The following is a 22,722-nucleotide window of genomic DNA, read 5'->3' as shown; positions in this document are numbered from 1 at the left end:
CTAACAATAAAAGTGCAAATATTTTATAAAATGTAGAATGTCCACATTCACACTTACACAACCTGAGAGAACAAACACAGGCCCTGTGCTTTTAAGAGCGTAGTTTCACGGTTACACTGCTGTTTACTTTTCATGTGTGTCCTCCACTGTTTAATAAGTATTTGGATAAGGATAACCAATCCGCATTTTGATAACCTAGGAAGTAAACATACACTTACAGTCCTCTGGAAGTAAGTCTTGCTGAGTTCTGTGGGACTTGTTGTCAGATAAGGGCGTAGGATTACAGACTTAGTCCCTTGGGTGTATTGTTCTTTCACTGTTGCACCCTGCATTTCATAGCATTTTGTAAGGGAATTTATGATGAAAACAATAACATAAAGCCAACACCTAGAAACATTAAAGCAGCACTAAGAATCCTAACTCTAGGGATTTTTAAAGAATGAGCAGTACTATCCTATCTTCCTTCATGCATCTTGTAAATACTGAACAGCCTTTAAAAAAACTTCTCCCAAGTTCTTGGGTGTGTGGAAATTTTTAAAAAGCCTTTAATCAAGAGCCAATATCAACTTAGGGGTGTGTTGGGAGAACGTTAAGCATAGTGATTTGAAAGAATCATGTTATCCTCTGGGCTTGTAGAGGTTGCTTGAAGAGATTGCTCTTCTTGTAATATTCTCTGGCTCCATTGTTTAGAAAACTGACTTGCCTTCTATTACAGTGGTACCTCAGGTTACAAAAGCTTCAGGTTACAGACTCCGCTAACCCAGAAATAGTGCTTCAGGTTAAGAACTTTGCTTCAGGATGAGACCAGAAATCGTGCTCCGGCGGCTCGGTGGCAGCAGGAGGCCCCATTAGCTAAAGTGGTGCTTCCAGTTAAGAACAATTTCAGGTTAAGGACGGACTTCCGGAACGAATTAAGTACTTAACCCGAGGTACCACTGTATTGGCTTCCATTGCCCACTTGCTCATCAAGCGTTCCTTACATCAGGTAGTATGCCCTCCAGATGTTTTGGACTAGAACTCCCATCAACCCTAGCAAGCATAGCCAATGGCCAGGAATTAATGGGAAATGCAGTCTATAACATCTGGAGCGCATCATACTGGCTGCCACTGCCTTAGGTGATGTGTTGGTTGTTTATCATTACTTTGCCCCCATGTATCACCTTTTAATGGGGTTCAAAAGGAACTGGTGATCAGAAAGTATGTCGTTCATCCAGCTTGCCTTTGTACCTTCAGAACTATGTTTTGTCTGGAAGATAGCCATAGTTGAACTTATTAGTTATTCTGTTTATGAATGAACATAATGGAATAAGGACAGTCCTTGCATACATATTACATGAAATAGCGCTGTAATGAATGGTTGTCAAAGGTTGATGGCCAAAGGTTTTGAGAGGTGCAGCAACACCATCCTGCTTGCAAATTTAGCTCACAAGTGAAGATTTCATAATGTTCTCAGTCTCTATATTGAATGAAATAAAAACACTGCATTCATTGGGCGGGGGCAGGCGGGGCAGCTTGTCACATTAGTGGCATTCAGAAGTTTCACAACCATGTCTTAACCTAGAATGTGTAAGTCCCTTGGTCATCTGGGGTCTAATTGCAGGAAATAAATTAACCGGGGGGGGGGGGCCTAATATTTTTATCGCCATGCATTGGAAAGTGTTCTACCAGCCCAATCAAGTTTCTTTGTAGCTTAGAGTTGGGCAGGGATCACCCTTGAGCAGATGGAAGAAGATGTGTTCCCCACCACCTTCAAGCTAGAAAGGAAGGCTATGTTGCTAAAACACTCATCATGGCATGGCAGGCAAACAGCTAGAGAGGAAGGTTTGGGGCATCTGTTTGACTGGTGCTCAAGCCACCTCAACTAGTCCCTGCCAAAACAAACTCCTGTTCTCTTACCGCAGTTCCCCCAAAATAGAGCTGGAAATTGTGCCTGACCTCCCATGGAGGCACAGCGTAAGGTCAATTACTACAGCTGCAACTCTATGCCTGTTAACCTAGGAAGAAGACCCAATGAATGCAACGAGACTGACTTTCAAATAAATATACCCAGGATTGCATTGAAAGCAAAAGGCAGGGTCCTAGAAACCACACCATTTTGGCTATCGGGGCCAGCCAAAATGTGCCTGACCCAAGATGTGCCACTCTTGTTTTCTCACTTAAAGACTAAGTTAAATGTAAACCACCTTCAGTAATGGCTAAACACAAGTCTCAGGGTGGTTTACATAATTAAAAATAAGTTTTGTTATGAATATTGGTCTGACCCTTCCCAAAACTGCCCCCAACTATGGCTATAGCAGGGAGGGTCAGAACCATATTCACAGTAAAATTTAATTTTAATTATGTGAGCCATGTTGAGAGGGGCTTTCAATATCAAAAAAGACATGACAAAACACAGAAGATGATGAGGGAAACTAAGGCAGGATGTATATCTGGTAGTTTCACTTGCACATACTGAGGTTTGCTTACAGAAGGATTTGAAGACTGTTGTGTGTGTGCCAAAGAAAACAATAATTAATATCATTTTGTCTTAGATTCTTGAAGTCAACTGTTTTCTGTAAATGACAGGGAGATTAAATGTGTACAACTTGCAAAAGGTTGGGATACTTAAAGTTAAAGAACAGTCAAGCAAATGCGTCCAACATTTTATTTCATCAAGTTCAATGCGTAGGTCCCTTTTGTTCATATTTTAATCATTAGTTTACTAAAGCTGAACAGTAACTCTGAGCCCTTAGAATTACAGGGGTTACTCTGATTAACATTTCTAGAGAAGGGTACCAGCTTATGCTACAGAGCAGAAAGTATCTGGCATGACTTCGCTGACTTTGTTACCTGTTGCATTAGTCCTCCTGACTTCGTACAACAGCTCTTAGACAATAGTGTCATTTTGTGTGATGAGGAAAATAATCTTAACATTGGGAAGCCTAGCATTGACAACCAGCAGTCTTTATTTTGTCTTTCTTAATCTCTGCTCAGTGGAAATGAATTGTTTTTGTTTTGTAACAGGATACCTGAAGTGAATTTAACAAAGAGCCCAATGCCACCTCAGTATGCCAACACTAGCAGTTACAATGGGTCAGCTAAGGAGCCAGCACAAAAAGGAAGAGCAGGAAGAGCAAAGAGAACCTACACTGACAACTATGATGCAGATTACACCACTGGAGGAGAGTCTTGTGATGAACTGGAGGAAGACTGGGACAGGTATGGACAATTCCATAAAACCTGGGCATTGGTACCATGTTAATGGCAGCCTGGTTGTAGAGCATCAGTACAGAGAACCCCACTTATTCTAACTCAAGTTGATGCAGGTTACCATGAGGCTTTAGCAGGTAGCATAAATGGAAACTGGATATGAAATTCAGAAGTAGATGTCATCTACTTGTTAGTGAAAAACTAGTATTTCAGTAGGGAAAATGTAAGTGCAGTGCCTTTCCTACTACTGATGGAAGCATCACTGTGTTTGAATATAAGTATTTTACATGAATGTGATGGATTGAAAAATTAGTTGCTGTAGCTTCTGTGTGTTACCTACCTATTAAGGTGTCAATCTTGTATGTTAGTGCAGAGCAGGAAAATGAAGGGAGGTGCAGGCAGATGTCATATTTTGGAACATTATTAGCCTCTGAAAACTGCCTGCTGAAACTGACTCATCCTGAGCTGCTGCTTGTATGCATACTTGGAAGGTCTCTGTTTTTAGAATCTGGTCACAAGAATGTAAGATTTCAGAAATGGCTCTTCCTGTGTTTCAGTGATATGATTCAGTTGGTTAAAAGTTGTTGGATCACTGCTTAAATAGGTAAAAACTGACCAGCAATTAAGTAAATATACCTCACTCTAATCAGATAGTAACATAGTTTGTGAAATTCTTGATTTGTCCCTTAACAGACCTTTTTGTAAGTAAAACTTATAGTAACCAATTTTCAAAATAAGAGGTACAAATGAAATGCACTCCGGCTACCCTTTATATAACCTGAGTTAGAAACTCAAGTGTGTTATGCGTAACTATGGCAACTCATGCGGTCAGCCAAGATAATGAAGTATGAAGGAAAGCACGCATTGCTTGTTAAGTAAACAGTGCCCTTTCCATGCATGTGCCCAATCAATGTGCAAAAAACATATTATGTGGAATGCATATTTGTGTGTGTGTGTGTGTGTGTGTGTGTGAGAGAGAGAGAGAGAGAGAGAGAGAGAGAGAGATTTCTTTGGGTAACCATATGTACATGGAAAGAAGATGGAGCCCAAAATAGTGGTAATAATTTCTAGAAACTGAAGTCTTGCTGAAGGAAAGTTGCAAATGGTCTACCATCATGACTTTATATGGGATTGTTACTCAGTATAAAAACTATAATAATATGCATACCATAAGCACGTCGGTACATTGCCTGTCTGGTTCTTTCATTTCATGACTGAAAAAAATAGGAAGTGTTCAGTGACATACTTGTGTAGTCCATTTGATCAAATCAGGTTATATAGCATGTCAATGTTCATTTCAAAAATATGCTGTGATATTGTCTTAAAAATGTAATTTAACAAGCAAGTGTTGCAATATACTGCAGAAACTGTTGACATGAAGTAACTTTCTGGGATTGAGAATTCTTCTTGGGAAAACAAACATGATACTTGTTGTTTTTTCAATTTATTAACATGTTTCTTTTGCACAGGTTAATGTTTAGTACAGTGAAAACTTTATTCTTTAAAGGTGTGGAATTGTACTTCTTTATTATGGCATTGGCTCATCTTTGTACAAGGCTCCTATAGGCATTTGCCAGTTCTAGTAGAGAATGCGGATCTAAATTCTACATTTTCATGCTTTGACCAACTGAGATTAATTTACATCATAGGTATCCTTTCCCTATAAACAAATGCTAAATCAGCAAGTCTCTCTGCAACTGCCCACTCCATTTCCACAAACAATGACATTTAAATCACTCTTCATCCAGGGAATATCCACCTGTATCATCCGATCAACAAAGGCAAGCATACAAGCGAGATTTCGATGCAGGTCTACAAGAATACAAGCGGTTGCAAGCAGAGCTTGATGAAATCAGCAGAGAAATTTCTCGTCTTGATAAAGAATTGGATGACTACCCTGAAGACAGTGAAGAATATAGGGTAATTTCATTCATTGAAATATATTGCGATGTGAGTGTTGCTTTAGTGGTACATACACCTTTTGCCTCCTGAGAGAATTTTGGACACTAGAATTATGTCTGCACATGTGCTGTAATATGCACTAAATTTGCTTGCATCCCATCTCCCAGAACTACAGTCTAGCTAAGGCTGTGCAGGGTGGGATATCCCTCCAGATGTTGTCAGATTCCAACTCCCATCAACCCCACCCAGCGTGGATGATTGGCATTGCACTGGACATCATATTTCTCATGCAGAAGGATCCGGGTTCCATCCTTGGCATCTCCACTTAAAACATTCTTAAGCAATAGGTCAGGGAAGGAGCTCTGCCTTGAAGAGTCACTGAAAGGAGCAAAAGATTGGTGAAGTGACTCAGTAGTGTTTTGGTGAAGGCAAATTTGTATTTTTTATGGCTCTTCTTTGTTTTTTTGAAATGTGGCTTTAGATGTTGAACGCAGTATTAGTAGCCAATGGGCAACTATTATTAGTCCCATATGCTTTCCCCTAAAAAAATCACAGGCTATTAAAGTCTGTGATACTGTAATTGAAAAGGAACCAGGAAAGAAGCACCTAAACTCCTAATAATCAATGCAGTGTTTGTTGAAACCAACTCTAACCGTAGGCTTCCCTTAGGCTAGGTAGCTGGAAGCAGTTTTCCCTTTCCAAAGAAAGGATGTTGCTCTTTGACCTGAAAAGACAGATCTATAAGTTACTGTAATGTAGAAAGCAGTCCTTAATACTAATACTGACTGGGACTCAAATGCTTGTAGCTTTAGAGGAAGTAACATGCTTGATAAAGGAGCTTTCTAACCTACTTCTTCCAACAAGAATCCCAAGTGTTGTGGGAGTTAGCAATGTGGAAAGTATTTAATGTTGGTGACCTCTGAGGAAGACTTTTGGGGCTGACTGCACAATGTTTGCTGCTTCCTTTTTCTTTCTGAAGGATCTGAGTCAGCTTTTGAGTGAATACACTGATGAAATAATGGGATATTTTTCTCTGTCTCCTTTCCTGCTGTTTGTTGCTCAATCCCCTTTTCTAGCCTCTTTAGCACTGCTTAAAGATAGAGACTCTGGCCCTTGTCAGTGGTCAATGAGTCTAGACTCCTACAGTGGCTATCTCTCATCTCTCTCCCCCCCCCCAATAACCTATCAGCTAGCTTCCTGGAAACCACTCCTTATTTAGGCTGAGTTAAACCATTACTCCATCCATCCCAATGTTGTCATCTTTGATTGGTGGTGGCTTATGTGGGTTATAGGAATCAAGGAAACTGCATTAAAAAGTCGGACCATTTGACTATCTATTTGAGTACAGTGGTACCTTGGGTTAAGTACTTAATTTGTTCCGGAGGTCCGTACTTAACCTGAAACTGTTCTTAACCTGAAGCACCACTTTAGCTAATGGGGCCTCCTGCTGCTGCCGCGCCGCCGGAGCACGATTTCTGTTCTCATCCTGAAGCAAAGTTCTTAACCTGAGGTACTATTTCTGGGTTAGCGGAGACTGTAACCTGAAGCGTATGTAACCCAAGGTACCACTGTATTGCCATTCCTGGGCTTCAGACACAAGTCTTTGCAAGCTTTACTTGGAGGAGTTGGGGATTGAACCTGGGACATTCTGCATGCAAAGCCCGTGGGTTATCACTGAACCATACCTCTCCTTCCCCACTCCCAAGTAGTGTGTGGTCTCCAGTCCCTATTTGTGAAGGATCGGGGTAGATGGGAATTCCTCAAACAGATGCCTGTGCTTGCAGGCTTTCCATAGGCATCTGTTTGAGAAAAGAATGGTGGCCAAGATGGGCCTTTGCTCTGATCCAGCCAGGCTCTCCTTATGTTCCTGCAACTGTTCTTGTCACCAATAAAGATATTGGTTTAATAGTTAAATATTTATACATGCATCATAATGAAGCCTGCCTCCATTCTGCTTTTGAGTTTTGCTAATGTTTGTGATATCTAATTTGAGTTATTTTTACTTGTAGTCTGCTGCTGAAGAATACAACCGACTGAAGGATATAAAGGCAGTAAGTAGTTTACTTAAGTAATCTCTGCGTAAACCAAGATATCTCCTGTTGCAGCAGGCTGTGTAACCCACTTTGAAAGAAGTACGGTTGGATTGTCAATTTTTGCAGACTTTCAGTGGCTGCTTCCTGAAACCTGTTGCAATTGTTTTTGTCTTCTAAAAAGCTTGTGGTGTCTTTTCAAAAACACTAGTCATCCCACAGTTGTTGATTTTTGTTCTTCACCAGTTTGGACCTAATTCATTGAACATATGTGCAACATGATGGGGCTAGAAGTGTCCCAGACGTGTTGCAGTAATCCTTGGCCACGGAACATGTAGACTTCAACTGTGACTGAGTTCTTGTTGAACAAGTTGCCAAGTTAACATAGCCTGGATGACTCTGGCCCAGGTGATTTCTGTCTAGGAGAGGGTGCAGTTGGCACACCAGCCTCAGCTGGTGAAAGGGTTTCTGTGCCACCAGTACCACTTTAGCCTCCAGTGGAAAAGTTGGATCTACGGATTCTGTCACTGAATCTACAGGTGAGGAGGCCAGGCAGCCTCTGGTGGGCAAGATGAAACCAATTTTCCTCTGAACACTGGAGCTATGGAAGAGAGAGGATGAATCACCAGAGTTTGGCAGAAGGCTAAGATCTGTTTTGGTTTTATACTGTCCAGGTACAAGCTCATAGCCATAGCAATCCTCTGCCTCCCAGCTCCAGCTCTTAAGAATTTGGCTCTGACCTGATGGATATTCCAAAATTCAGACCACTTTGCAGGTTGCAGGTTGCAGAGGCAGGGCAAGCCGAGGTTGGGCTTGCATCTGTCCCTGTCAAATACAGAGCCAAAATATGTTCAGTCTCTAGCTGTCTGGGGTGTTTCCCTCCCTGCACCAATATTGGACAGAATCTAATGTTGGGTGTGTTCACCATATGAATTCTTACTGTTAAAGCGGCAGCCTGCTTTTCAAACTGTTGTCTTTGAACTGTTCTGTCTCTTTTAAAACAGAAGCACAGCTATTGGTCTGCCATACATGTTCCTTCCGTTTATTCCCCCCCCCCCTTTAACAAATTTTCATTGGTTTTTAAACAAATACAATGACCATTAAACTCTTATCTAGCAGTACATCTAAGGGTGCTTGTTTTATGCATTGTCTTTAGACATTTACACATTCAAAATTCAAACTTACGTGTTCCTTCAGTTTTGAACAGAAGCACATGAGGTCATATCCCTTGGTGATTATTCTGCAAATTCATTGTTTTAAGGACTTCATAAACTATTGAGAATTTCAGAATAGGCTCATTTGCCTCTTCTGATAGTGATCACTTTGAATGAATAAGACAGTATATTATTCTAGCGTTTTTAAGATGAAATTTGATTTACTTCATTTATTAATAGTTTTCATTCTGTGTTTTAGTCAGCAGACTATAAGAACCGCAAAGCCCACTGCAAGGTACTAAAGAGCAAACTGTCGCACATCAAGAGGATGGTCAGTGATTATGACAGACGAAAGTCATAACAAGAAGAAAGACAGCTTGGTTGCTTAAATATGTTAATTTTCATAAAGGTGGGACATGATTGTGTTGGACCACAGATAATGACAGGGCGATATTTTCACCAATACAACACTTGTGCCATGTTTACTATGAAGTATGAAATTGAGCACTCAGTATATGAGACCTCTTATTGTTTCACTGAGTCAAGGAATTTCACCACTCATCACATCAGGTTCATCCGTTTTAACATGTAGTGGGCATCTTCCTGTCCTTTGTCTGTGATGACTCATCCTCCATTCACCTCTGTATGTCGCATCTTATTTTTAAAAGCAGTTGAGAAATGTCCCCCCCCCAAAGAAAATATTGTTACCCCCCCCAAATAATCCAGTCCTCCCTTTCTTAAAGATTTATTGCCACATTGTATCCTTCTAATGCCATTCATAGTGTGGTCTGGGTGCTTCTTCCAAAAGGTACGTTTCTTCATTATTTTGTTTTCAAAACATAGCAACCAATTTTCCTTGTAAATGTCAAAATATTAAGAATTGTATTTTTTAGGTGCAGCCAATGTTGGATCATTTTGTATGGTATCATCAATGTCAATGTGAAACTAAATGTAAATATATCTGTTATTTTTTAAAATAACCATTTGTATTGTAAGGAATGTTCTCATTGTACAAATGTAGCTTTCAGTAGCAATGTTTTGACTCTTAATATCTTCTGTGGATTGACTTTTGAGTTGTATCTGAGTATGTAAAAAAGGATCGACTACAGCTAGCCTGGTTCTTCTAAGTTGCCAAAGTCCGGACCACTCTACAGTAAAACAGTTTTGCCATAGCCAAAGAAGAATGGAAACCAAAGTAGAAACTGATCATTTTATAAACATGAATGTTATGTTTAACAAAAGCACCGTCACTTAGGAATACCCAGTGAAAATCCAAATGAATTGTATACTTACTGAGATCCAGTGCTCTCTTAGGTCAGTTCTTGGCACACTCCATGCCTGCTGTAGCGCAAATGCAATAGCCTTCAGTTCTCCAAGATTTGTATGGCCCCCTTTTCCCAAAGTGAAACATCATCTGAAGTAGCAAACAAGCCATTGTTAACATTAACTGCACCTTGTCAGTTTAGATAACATGACAAGCTGTGGCTAAGTCTCCCAGCTCCACTTCACACTTGTGCTGGTGACTGGCGAGTGGGGGCATTTGAGATGAAGACTTTGCTGCATAAGTTCTCATTATGCTAAACTATGGTTTAGTTTGACATCTGAACCAGGAAACTGGTTCCATGAGATTAAACTACTAATCTATATTGGCATATCAAGGCTAAAGCTTAACACTTAGTTGTTTTCTTTTTAAGGCATATTTCACACATTATTTTGATATATTCATGCTAGGGTAATCCCTTTTTTAGTCAAACCAAAATACAACATAAAAGTGTGTACACTTCCTATTTTGTAACACTTTTGACTTAATAACGGATAATACAAATTTTTGCATTTTTCTTGTGGGCAGACTTATTTACTTATTTCTTTGCTACAGTTACCGTAGCTCAGTTTTAAACACAGCAGACTCACCCCCTGTGTGCATTTAACTTGTGTGAATACAGCTTTATGTGCCTGGCAGCCGGTAAACTGACATCACACAAATTAAATGCACACAAGGCAGAGAGCTGTTAGGCTGTCGCAAGGGTTTTGGAGGCCTCCTCAAGATCTTGTTGGGACTTTGTGAGACCCCAGAGCCTGCTAAGCAAGGCTTAAAAGCTCTCTGCCTTACATGGGGGACAAGGCCCACTCAGCACACCAGCTTCAGAAGAAGGGGAGGGGTGATCATGCCAGGGGTGGTTCAGGGATTGTTCTGACTATATGCTGTTTTGGCTTTATAAATGTAACCCCTGAGCAACTTGCGAGTCTACTGTAGTTGCATTGTGAATAACAGCACAATATTATCCATGTCTGCTAGTGGAATATAGATGCTGTCTAATCTTCATGCATTCCATGATAATTAAAAATGGCAGTTTTTTGTTCAGTAAAGGCCACAGTTGTAGTTGGCCATTCTGCTGTAGCTGTGCAGCCCTGTAGATTCAAGCAGGGCTTGCACTGCTTACGGGGGAAAGTATATTCGCCTGAAAGCACCCGTATACATCCAAGACACTAGATCAGGAATAGGCAAACTCGGCCCTCCAGATGTTTTTGGGACTACAACTCCCATCATCCCTAGCTAACAGGACTAGTGGTCAGGGATGATAGGAGTTGTAGTCCCAAAACGTCTGGAGGGCCGAGTTTGCCTGTGCCTGCTCTAGATAACGGACAATGTTCATAAGGATTTTAATGGACTGAATAAAGAAAAACAAATTCCTTGAATTTGGGAAAAGAATGGAAAGTGTGCTTTTAATTTGTCTTAATTGGAACATTATAACTGTGTACATAATGGCTGATTTGTATTTTTGTTATATGGTGTCAATAAAATAATGTGCTTAATACTAATTCCCTAGTGATTAAGATGGGAGTGCTTGGACATATTTACTTTTCTTGCATGCTCCATTGCTAAGGGGTTTTTTTGGGGGTGGGGGGGTTTCATGAACTATGTATGAACTTCAAGTGGCAGCTGTGTTAATCTATTGTGGCAGAAATTAAATTAAGAAGAGGTATGTGCTTCCTTAAGACTAAGAGATCTATTGTAGCTTAAGCTTTCATGGAGCAAAGTATGTCATTGGAAGCACATGATGAAGTGGACTATTAATCCACAAAAGCTTCTGCTACAAATAGGTGTGTTGGTCTAAAGGTGTCACAGGAGCCTTTCTATAGAGCAACAACAGAATATTCTATTGTGTTAAGAACCTAGGGTCATGCCTTATGGGAGCAGAGCATGGATTTAAGCAAAGGGCCATTGCACCTCATCTCTGCCTGGCAACTAGTGCACACCATTCCCAAAGGGATAGTTCAACTGGTGGTTTCTAATGGTTGAGAGGGGCAAGCTCATACACAGCATTTAACAGGACATGGCTGTGGGTGAAGCAATAAAATGTAGCTTTCCTTTAAACACACATAACGATACACATTGTATATGAACTGTAAGAATGGGTGCCCAGAAAAGTTTCCATGAGCATCAATGATTTAATGAAACTCCAGCTATCCTTGAATGATGCTAATTATGTGGGTCTGTCTCAGGTCTAGTTTCAGATCAGAGTCCAGTGGGTCTCATTGTGAATTATGCCCATGATGTCTCCAAAATAAAATGAGCATTCTAAAAAATAATAATGAACAGCTGGTCAGTTACTGTTTTAATAAAGCATGTAGCATTTTCCATTATGGCTATGCTCTGCAACCTGTTCAACCAGTCTTTGTGACATATCTTAGGAGTCTAGCAATCAGATAAAGTACTTATTACTAATAATTTTAGAACAATATTTTTTTACATTATGAAATCTCTGCCACATATGAAAATACTACTACAGCCCTTCCAATGTAAGCCCTGATCTGTACTCTCATGTGTGGGAGTGGGGAGATCAAGTACCATCTAGACAATACTGAAAATTATTTTCACAATTAAAGACATACTGAAAATACCCTGTCTTAGTTCTGGTTGTTGAATATTGGACCTGGTGGGGCTGCTTGACAACCAGAGGTCAGGTTCAGGTTCTTTCTGTCCTCCTTGCAAAGATACTGGACACTTAAGCATTTCAATTATACAAATACTTAGCCCCTAATGAAGCCCAAAGTCTTTGGTTCAGAAGGGGCCCCTGCTGGCACAGTTGCTTTTTTGTTGAGAGGGGGAAAATGTGCCCTCCACCTGTTCAGATTTCCGCCTTCTCTTTTGCAAAGAAACAGTAGGCACTTAAACACTACAGCTGCATAAATACTTGGATATGTGCTACCTTTGTTCTGAAGGAATTTATGCTATCACAGTTTCTAGTGTGGGTTCATGCAGCAATAACCACATTACTCAGAAGTAAACTACACCTAATGGGGATTGCTCCTTGATACATATGTACAAGATTGCACTATGTGGCTATCTGCTGTGAATGCTTCAGAAATAAATGGCGCAAGCATGTACAGAGTGCACCAGTCTTGCCGGTAAGGATTCCACAGCAGACTGACTTCATAGAAAGAGTACATCCTACCATCACCACAGTATTGACAACAATAAAGTTTTGTAATCACTACACATGCTCTGGTCCATGGGGTCACGAAGAGTCAGACACGACTAAACGACAACAACAATCACTACACCCAGTGTGGTGTAGTGGTTAAGAGTGGTAGACTCGCAATCTGGGGAACCGGGTTCGCGTCTCCGCTCCTCCACATGCAGCTGCTGGGTGACCTTGGGCCAGTCACACTTCTTCGAAGTCTCTCAGCCCCACTCACCTCACAGAGTGTTTGTTGTGGGGGAGGAAGGGAAAGGAGAATGTTAGCCGCTTTGAGACTCCTTCGGGTAGTGATAAAGCGGGATATCAAATCCAAACTCCTCTTCTTCTTCTGAACAGTTTGAATAAATGGGATTGACTCAGTCCCCTCTGCCCAGTTCATAACAGGAAGCAACTTCTCGCTTAAAACAAAACAAAAAAATACATGTCTCAGGCAAGATTGCAAACAAACCTACAATTCCCAACATGCACCTGTATCAAGTTGACAGGCTCACAGCATCCGTGGTTGGTCGAAAGAAACATGTCTCAGCATTCCTTTGAAGAAAGCACCAGCAAAATCAACTTTGAAATCCCATCAGCCTTTAGTACAGGTTTTATACTTATATCTCAGTTACGGTAAGCTGTTGAATGAGGTTGTCTGAAGATCTGGAAATATCAGTATGTTTGTGCCATCCAGCTCCATTTCTTTTCATCTCATTCAGCTGAGGCTGTAGCCTTGCTGAACCAGCATTTTGGATTTTAAATTGACTGGATGAGGACTGATACATTGAAGCTCAGTTCTGATAAGATAGAGGTATCCAAACCATTCTGGTTGGGGTATCACTTATGACGGATTAGCTGTGAAATTTGTGGTTGCTGCAAGATCCGGCATTGTCAATGGAGACTTGAGTGCCTTCTGTGGTTGATATGAAGCACCTTTCAACAACTTCAGATGGTTTGCCAGCTGTGACCCCCTCATGAGAAGAGAGAGTCTGGTCCTCTGATTCATGCTCTGGTAACCTCCAGATTAGACTACGTACTGCAATGAATTCTACAGGGGACTGTGTTGTCAGATGATGATGTTGTTTAGTCATGTCTGACTCTTTGTGACCCCATGGACCAGAGCACGCCAGGCACTCCTGTCAGATACTGTACTTTAATTAGTCCAAAACAGCTGTTAAGTTCTAACCGAAACTGGCTATATCTTGTCACTCTAAACAACGCCACAGGCCACTGGAACTAACCTTAAACAACCTGGGACCTGAGTCTTATAAAGAAGTGCCTTCTTCCACGTGAGCCTACCTGAGTTGAATTCACCGTTTGAAATCATTATTTGAGATTTTTCTCCACTGAAGGCCGATGGTGACCAGAGAGGGGCACCTTTGCAGTGGTGGCACCTCTTATGGAAAATACTATTCCTTGGAGTAAAATAAACTCTGTGTCATTTTCAGCACCAGGTGAAGACTATTTTATTTGCACTGGCTTCCAAGCATGTTGAGTAGCTGGTTTTAATCGCTCTACTGTGTTTTATATAGTTGTTTTGTTCTTGTATGTTTTTATGATCCTCTGAAAACTTGATAGCTGAGGCTGGGCCTTTTTGTAGTGTCAATATGGGAGTGGTTACTGAGGCTTTGCAGCTATTTCTTGAATGTTGAGAGTCTTTTCGGGAGCAGTTACCGTATTTTTCGCTCCATAGGACGCACTTTTTTCCCTTCAAAAATGAAGGGAAAATGTGTGTGCGTCCTATGGAGCGAAGACGCCATAGCCCCACGACCCTCTCCCGGCTGGAGAGGTGACGCGCGGCTATGGCAGGAGCCTCTACAGCCCCGCGTCACCTCTCCAGCCGGGAGAGCGCGCGCGGGGCTAAAGCAGCCCCCCGCGACCCTCTCCCGGCTGGAGAGGTGACGCGCGGCTCTTGAGGCTCTTGCCATAGCCGCCCGTCACCTCTCCAGCCGGGAGAGCGCGCGCGGGGCTAAAGCAGCCCCCCGCGACCCTCTCCCGGCTGGAGAGGTGACGCACGGCTATGGCAGGAGCCTCTCCGCTGCTCCCTGAACTGCTCTTTGGGGCTGGTGGTGGGCTTCCCCCCGCCAGCCCCAAAGAGCAGGTCGAAAGGAACCTGAAGCCTGGAGAGCGAGAGGGGTCAGTGCACACCGACCCCTCTCGCTCTCCAGGCTTCCAAGGTAGCCGCCTGAACGCACCTTAAACGGCACCTTGTTTTAGAGCGGGAAAACGAGGGGGAAAGTTCTCCCCCTCTCTGCACAGCGCCTCCTGCCACTTCGCTGAAGGGGCGCTGGGCAGAGAGGGGGAGAATTTTTTTTTCTTGTTCTCCCCCCTCTAAAACAAAGTGTGTCCTATTGTCCGGTGCGTCCTATGGTGCGAAAAATACAGTAACCCTCGAGTTAAAGCTTTCTCTAAAATGGGATTGAGTTAATCCAGAGGACAGGTCTATGAAGGGTAATTGACCATGATAGCTCAGTTTACCCTCCAAGTTCAGGGGGAATGTATTTCTGCCAGTTGCTGGAGAACAGACAAGCCTGTAGGCATCCCTAAAGTATTTGTTGCACTAGACAGGTCTTGGCAGGGTGGTTTTATATGGGCTTCCATTATTGCTGACTTTAGCCCACACAGCATCCTGCCAACTGCCCAGAAAACAGACCCGTGGAGTCAGGTGTGTGTTTTCCTGGAGAGGTGGAGAAGCTGAGTACAAGCTCTTTCAAAACAGACTTTAGAAAGAATGACCTAGTTGAGAGAGGATGGCCTGGCATCCTTGGTTGTCCTATATCAATCATGACGTGAAGCACAGCCACATTTCCTCCTCAGACACAGAGGTTCAAGATACTAAAAGAAGGTGGTGAGAGAAAATAGAGGCAAAGCCTACAATCTCTTAATCAGCATTAATTATCTTTGACCCAAAATACACTGGACATTTTGTAATGTGGATGTTGAATGAAGCAACAGCAAAAACTGTTTATTATTATTGCACTTCAGCTTCAATAATGATTGTGCTGCAGCTCCATCAATTCAAATGTTTACATCATCACAACATATGGAACAGGACGTCCCTATTTTCATTGGAGACATGTTGGAGGGTATGCAACGCTTTGTCAGGAGTCCAGTCCCTGGCTTGATAACACAGTGAGCGTAGTTAATTAAAAAGGATGATTTATTGTCAAAACAAACAGATAACTAGACGGCTCTAACACAGCCTCCACCATCATGACCCTTCTGAAAAATGCTTCCAGCGAGACCAGTCTTTTGTTTCACTTCCTATATTGCAGCCCTCCCATTCATGGAGGGGGTCAGCTCCCTCCTCTTCCCCAGTCTCTGAGAGGCTGTCTCTTAACTCTTTCTCACCTATTTGTGCTTCCAGTGAGCTGTGACTGTGTTCTAGCTTGCTCTCAGCTATTCCCTTATCAGCGCATTCCAAGGGGTGGGTGCATGGCAGTTAACCCTCTCTGTTCCTGACTGCTTCCTTCAAATGTCAGCAACTATTCTCTGGGAGCCGGCTGCAAACCGTCCCTGGGGGCTGGCTGATTCATGACACCCTTCCCCATTGTTTAACATTGTCTTTCAGTATTGTCTAGCTCAGACAATACTGAACTAGATGACCATTGGACTTTATTTGGTATCAAGCAGCTTCCTTTGTGCCTAAGAGAAAACAATTATGATAATACACTTCTTTAAGCTCTTAAACGATCACCTTCATTTATAATCTTTACTTAAACACATTTTGTGTTACAAATTGTACTAAGAATATGGAAATATTTGGTCTGGCCTCTCCTGTGAGGATTTCAATTAGGAGAAAAGAGGTAACACATGCAGTTCTCACCCAGTCTCAGGCTGAATCGAGAGAAGGAGGGTAAGGGTGTGGAGTCAAGAATTGCACTGAAATATTTCATCAGTTTTGATTTAACATTCGTCAGTTCCAATTGTGTCATAATAAATGATGATGCAAAATGTTCCTCGTCTTTGCAGGGAGGAATATGGTATCTGCAGAATCTGAAGCAGCGCTCAGTATCACAACTATGCAAACAAACATATTATGACAGGCACTGTCTCTGTTTAGTTTCAGGTGCCTGGTTAAAGCCATCTTATTCCAGGAGGCCTTTGCTTCATGGATGCTTCTCCAATGTTCTAAAACAGGGGAAGGCAACGTAAGGCCCATGGGCCACAAGTGGCCCGCAGGGGTCATTTAACCGGCCCCCGAGCCACCCCCGAACCGAGCTGCCCGCTCAGCGAGTCCCCACACACTGTGCTAAAACGGCACAGCGTGGCGCAGGGACTCGCTTCCGCGGTGCCGGAAATCGCGTCCGCACATGCTCAGATGCCGAAAATTGCGTCTGTGCAGACGGAGACACCAGAAATTGCAGCTGTGTGCGCTCACGAACGAGCTCGATCCGGCCAACAGAGGGATCTCTGCTGGAGTAAACCAGACCAGGCAAGGTAAACCTTGCCGACCCGTTCCTAAAACATTCTCATTTTCTTGTTCAGATGTTGGATATTTAAATTTCTGAGGTTTAATTTTTTTGCAGTTTAATTATGTTTTTATTTTAGAAATTTTGTGGTTTTTTCATTGTAAGCTGCTTTGAGAACGAGATGGTGAAAAGATGGATATAATTTTTCAAAATAAATAAGCTGCAGGGTGTTAATCTTAAAACAAACACCACACATTTTAATTGCACACAACAACTGTAAGGGTAATACCATGCTTGCAAATAAATGTTGTTGAGAAAATGTAAATTATCAGCTATTAATTAATATAGGGAAAATATTTTCAAGCCTTAAAAAAAGGTAAAGGACCCTTGACAGTTAAGTCCAGTTGCGAACGACTCTGGGGTTGCAGCACTCATCTCGCTTTACTAGCCGAGGGAGCTGACGTTTGTCCGCAGACAGGTTTTCCGGGTCATGTGGCCAGCATGACTAAGCTTCTGGCGAAACCAGAGCAGCACACGGAAACGCCGTTTACCTTCCCGCCGGAGCGGTACCTATTTATCTACTTGCACTTTGAGGTGCTTTCGAACTGCTAGGTTGGCGGGAGCAGGGACCGAGCAACGGGAGCTCACTCTGTCACGGGGATTCGAACCGCCAACCTTCCAATCAGCAAGCCCAAGGCTCAGTGGTTTACATCACAGCGCTTGTTGTTTGGTCGTTTAGTCGTGTCCGACTCTTCGTGACCCCATGGACCAGAGCACACCAGGCACTCCTGTCTTCTAGTTCTAACTAAATACCTTCACCCAGCACATTGTTGTTGAAATGAAATGTTTTATGTGAATGTAATTTAAATGATCAGAGTTTTATAGTGTGTACTTAGTCCTCTATTAAAACTTTGCTGCCAAGGAGTGTGGTGGAGTCTCCTTCTTTGGAGGTATTTAAGCAGAGGCTTGACAACCATATGTCAGGAGTGTTCTGATGGTGTTTTCTGCTTGGCAGGGGGTTGGGCTCGATGGCCCTTGTGGTCTCTTTCAACTCTATGATTCTATGATTCTATAAACCTTTTTGGAACAACAGATTATAGCCAGGTGTTCTGAAGGAAAACAAATGATATTTCAAATGGGTCACAGTGAATGTTGAAATGAATGGAAGCAGCAGCAAGCTTACTGGATGGTTCCCCAAAACTTTCAACTACAGTATTTCCTAATTTCTACAGAAGAATCAGGTGAAGGTTGACATATTTCAAACTTGACGTTTTATATTGAAAAATGAGTGTTTCCATATTGTAGCAATATTAGGCAATTTTTGTAGGTTTTTTTTAAAAATAATCGGATATAATTAATTGGATAGTCTGATTTGTGTGTGTGATATCCAGAGCCCAAAACCTAAAACCTTAAGTATACGAGGGCTATTTATTGATTTTAAAGATCTAAAAGTAAATAATGTAAAATTTCCATGAAATATAATAATTTAAACAGCAGTCAAAAACATCTAGAGTCTATAAAACCACATAAATTATTAAAATAGTTTAACTTTCTCAAAATACAAATCAATAACTGCTTGATGGGTCCTGGGCTGTTATACCTCTTTTTAACCAGCTAACATGGGCTGACTGGGTGACCTTTGAAATTATTCTGTTCATAAAAACTAGACTAAAATTGCCACAGATGCAAATGTTTTAACAACCAAAGTGTTTATAATTTGGTCACAGAGCTGTCTTTTGAAGTCTTACTATTTTAAAAAAGAACTAAAAACTACCTGGTTTTACTTCCTTCCTTACTTTGTTTTAGAACAGGCTTGCGTGTATCCATTTTTCCCTTGAGAACATGACTATTGATCTTCATGTTATGATTGTGGGTTTCTGTCATGTGACGTAGCGAAGCATTTTGTTTGGATATACAAGTAGACGTGTTCAGCTGTTGGGCAACTGAAGGTATCAGGAAATGCACTCTCACTTGGCAGGTTTCTACTTGAAAGTTATGAGCACATATGGGGGTTGGGTTTTTTGACATCTTATGGTGATGGATGTGATATTTGTCCACATTGTGTTTAGTCATTCAACAAAGAACTGCAGTCTCCAGAGAGAGACGGAGGAAAGCCTTTTTGTGCCCAGATATGTTTTGTGCCAAATATATGGTTGTTGGGTTTTTTTTGCGAACAAATAGCTTTATTGCGTGGGAACTGTAGCGTCCCCAAACGGACATCACCCAGTGGATCTCTCGCACCCAGTGGATCTCTCACACCCGGCGCTTCAGTTCCCAGCCTTGGGGGAAAAACCCAGGCGCAATGCTTGCGAACCAATATCTTTATTGTGTGGGAACCGTAGCGCCCCCAAACGGATGGCGCCCGGTGGATCTCTCGCACCCAGCGCTTCGGTTCCCGGGGGGAAAAAACCAGGTGCTTTGTTGCAAACAAATAGCTTTATTGTGTGGGAACCGTAGCATCCCCAAACGGATGGCGCCCAGTTGATCTCTCGCACCCGGCGCTTCAGTTCCCGGCGCTTCAGTTCCCGGCCTTGGGCAAGCGGTAGACTCCGCCGCAATAGACCAGCTGCTCGTCCTGGACCTTCTTCTGGAGGAAGATCTGGAGCTCCCGCAAGTCGATCTCGCTGACCATGGGACCTGTCATGACGAAGATCTTCAGCATGCTGTGGATCCGCTCGAGGGGCAGGCTCTCCAGGTTGGTCAGCATGGCCTGGATGTAGGTCCAGAAAACCTGGAGCTCCCCCTCCTTCTGGTCGGCCTGGGAGGCCATGGCGGAGTCGCCCTCCTCGTCACTCTCCACCAGCACCACCTTCTCGGGCGCCTCCTTGGGCGCCTCCTCCACCACCGTGAAGGTGCCGGGCGCCTCTTCGCGCAGCACTCCCTGCTGGAGCCAGAGGGCCAGCTTGCGGCGCAGGAGGGCCGGGGGGCAGTGGAGGGCCGCGCTCAGCTCCTCCAGGGTCCAGGTGCCCTTCTCCTGGAAGTGGAGAATGATGGCCGCCTGGGCCGGCGTGACGGACAGGGAGAGCGTCCTATCGGCGAGCTCCACCTCCAGGCAGACCGCCCCCAAGTGGTGCTTCCAGCTCAGAGTCCGCATGGCCTTGAGCTTCTCGTACTTCCGGGCATAGTCCTCCATGGCGGCCTTGATCTCGGCCGGCAGCTCCAGCTTCTCCTCCTTGAGGGGCGGCCAAAACTCGCTGGAAATGATGGCGGCCGCCAGCCGGAAGGGGGGCCTCTGGCCTTCCGGAAGCTTCTGCTCCTCGTCCCGGATGTGGGCATTGATCCGGCGCGAGTCGGCCATGTCCTTCAGCATCACCTCGCAGTAGAGCATCTGGGTTTCCCCAAAGCGCAGCTTAAGCAGCTCGACGTTGCGGATTTCCCTCTCGGCGCTGTAGTTCAGCTGGTGGAGCAGGCGGTCGGCCAGCAGGGTGCGGTATTCGTTGATGAAGAGGTCCTTGCTGCCGTAGATGCTGACCAGCAGGGTGATGATGTCCGCCGAGCGGCGCTTGGCAGCGGGCTTTCCAGCTGGGTGGGCATCGACCGGGTCGGGCACCCAGTCCTCCGGCTGGGCGCCAGCCTCCTCGTCACTCTCCTGCCCGTTGTCCAGGGCGACGGGATCCGCTCGGGAGAGCTCGTGCGCCAGGTCTCCCGATCCCTCGCCCGTCAGGCCGGCCACGATCTGCCGCACGGTGTCCTCGCGGGTCCTCAGGTACTTGCGGATGGGCTCCCCGGCCACCTGCAGGATGACCATCGAGGGGTCCAGCTGGCGCAGGGCCTTGATGGCGCAGATGTAGAGGGTGATGATGTCCGAGGTGTTGACCCCAGGATGGAGGAGTCGCATCTCCAGGGCGCTTTTCAGGGAGGTCAGGAGGTGCTGGCGCTGGTTGGTCCTCTCTAGGCAGAACTTGAGGTCCTCTATGGCCGGCTTGGAGTCGGGGAAATCTCGGATGATGCCAAAGAGCTCCTCGATCCTCATGGCGGTGTAGAGGCGGTAGAAGAACCTCTGGACGTGGCAGCGCCAGCGCCGCAGGGGGGCGGCCTCGGCCCCGCCCTCCCGCCGGAAGACCCAGCCGACCCAGCCAATCACGCGCTCGAGCCATTCCTGGAAGTCAGGGAGGAAGGAGCGCTCGAACTCGCCCCGGCAGGTGCCCTCCAGGCGCTCGGCGATCATGCGGTGGAGGATGTCGGTCACGGCGGGTGTGCTGATTCGCTCGAGGAGGCGGAGGCGGTGCAGGACGCCGTTCAGCTCCTCAAAGCGCTCTACGGTTCCCTCCTCCTCGCCGCTGCCCGCTGGCGCTACGTTTCCCGCCATGTAGACCCGGAAGCTGCGCCCATAGAGGTCGCCCAGCGCCTCCTGAAACGCCCCTGGCGGCGCTAGGAAAACCACGGCGCGCAGCAGGGCGTCAAGGTTCCCGCGCAGGCGCCCAGTGGCGCCGGTGCCAGGCACCGCCTCGGGCGCCCACTCCTCCAGCAGGGCGGCGCCACGCAGGTAGGGTGCCAGGCGCTCCTCCAGCCAGCGGAAGGCCTCCAGCAGGGAATGGGCGTGCTGCGGTTCACCGGGCGCCGGCGCCGCGCGCCTCCAGAACTCGGGGCCCAGGCGGGACTGGAGGTCCGTCTGGAGGACCTCGAGGAACCAGTCTTCCAGGGCGCCCTGCAGGCCCTGGTGGCGGAGGGCGGCCCAGGCCGGGCGCAGGTCGGGGGGGGAGTCGTAGCGCGGTGGCGCCTCCATCCCCAGGGCTTCGGGCGGCACCAGGCCGGTGCTGAGCGCGCTCCAGGCCGCCGACAGTTCCATTTTGCGTCCAAACACGGCGGCGGCGACCCGGAGGAGGACTAGGCCCCGCCTCCGCGCATGCGCGGACCGGCGGCGACGGCAAACGACGTCCGACGCGCGACGTGACGCCGCCAAATATGTTTTGACACTGAATTCCACAATGAGATAATAAGCAAGAAACTACAATGCAGGAAAAAAGCAGATATAATAAAAGTTTATTTGGGGGGGGGCAGTTACTGCCTGCCGTCTTTAATGTTTGATTGGGACAAAAAGAAAGAAAATGGATCAATTAATTATATTTATATGAACCAGGATATTTTTTGTTTGTAGTTCAGTAAACTGTTATGAAATGTCATGGCCTTTGGCTAGCACAATAAACTTATTGTTGATGATAGACTTATACCATTTTTGAGCCATCTTGTTTTATTAATTTAAAACAGAACATTTTTTTTAACAATAAAAAGGCTAAAAGTGAGAATCCACCCTGTCTCTTATTTGTTAAAGCAATGCTCTGTTACAGAGTCTGTTCACCTGTGATTAGTGACTCTCTTGTCCTTGGGAAATTGAAAGCTAGCAACACCTTTTTTGGGAAAAGGTGATCCCAGTCTCTGACGGTGTGATGAGTTTCAGGAAAGTCCAAAATGATTAGGAAAGGCACATTTGGGATTTCTGTTGATGGAAGCTGGGGATGCTAATATTTTGATTTATAATTTGGTTGAATTGTGAATGGTTTTATATTTTAACTGAATTTTATTATTAGCCGCCTTGAATTTATTCTGAAAACTAGACGAGATATAAGTTTTT

At 44.5% G+C, this 22,722-nt stretch overlaps 2 protein-coding genes across 5 annotated transcripts in view; one reads left to right on the top strand and one right to left on the bottom strand.

Moving 5' to 3' along the window:
* OCLN (occludin) overlaps positions 1-11,095 on the top strand; it is a 30,710-nt gene extending 19,615 nt beyond the window's left edge. For all 3 annotated transcript variants that reach the window (XM_080972828.1, XM_080972826.1, XM_080972827.1), the window contains exons 6-9: positions 3,004-3,198; positions 4,938-5,109; positions 7,101-7,142; positions 8,535-11,095. In XM_080972828.1, the coding sequence (XP_080828954.1) occupies positions 3,004-3,198; positions 4,938-5,109; positions 7,101-7,142; positions 8,535-8,636 (511 nt within the window). In that variant the 3' untranslated portion in view covers positions 8,637-11,095. The remainder of the gene's footprint in view (positions 1-3,003; positions 3,199-4,937; positions 5,110-7,100; positions 7,143-8,534) is intronic.
* An 81-nt stretch (positions 11,096-11,176) lies between these two features.
* ANAPC2 (anaphase promoting complex subunit 2) lies at positions 11,177-21,997 on the bottom strand. Of its 2 annotated transcripts, XR_013977160.1 has the most exons (3): positions 19,681-21,997; positions 18,947-19,429; positions 11,177-13,157 (listed from the first exon to the last, which is right to left on the bottom strand). XR_013977160.1 is itself a non-coding variant. In XM_080972588.1 (2 exons), exons 1-2 carry the CDS (start codon positions 21,937-21,939, stop codon positions 19,418-19,420), a joined length of 2,271 nt encoding a protein of 756 aa, XP_080828714.1. In that variant the 5' UTR covers positions 21,940-21,997; the 3' UTR covers positions 17,387-19,417. The 2 variants fall into 2 exon arrangements, 1 of the variants encoding a protein (XP_080828714.1); XM_080972588.1 differs by lacking the exon at positions 11,177-13,157 and having other exon boundaries at positions 17,387-19,429.
* Between the last annotated feature and the right edge of the window lie 725 nt (positions 21,998-22,722).

This window comes from Podarcis pityusensis, assembly GCF_964106645.2.
Source record: "Podarcis pityusensis genome assembly, chromosome: 11".
Taxonomy (NCBI): domain Eukaryota; kingdom Metazoa; phylum Chordata; class Lepidosauria; order Squamata; family Lacertidae; genus Podarcis; species Podarcis pityusensis.
Note: the sequence above shows the minus strand (reverse complement) of the source record. Positions and strands in the feature narration are given on the sequence as shown.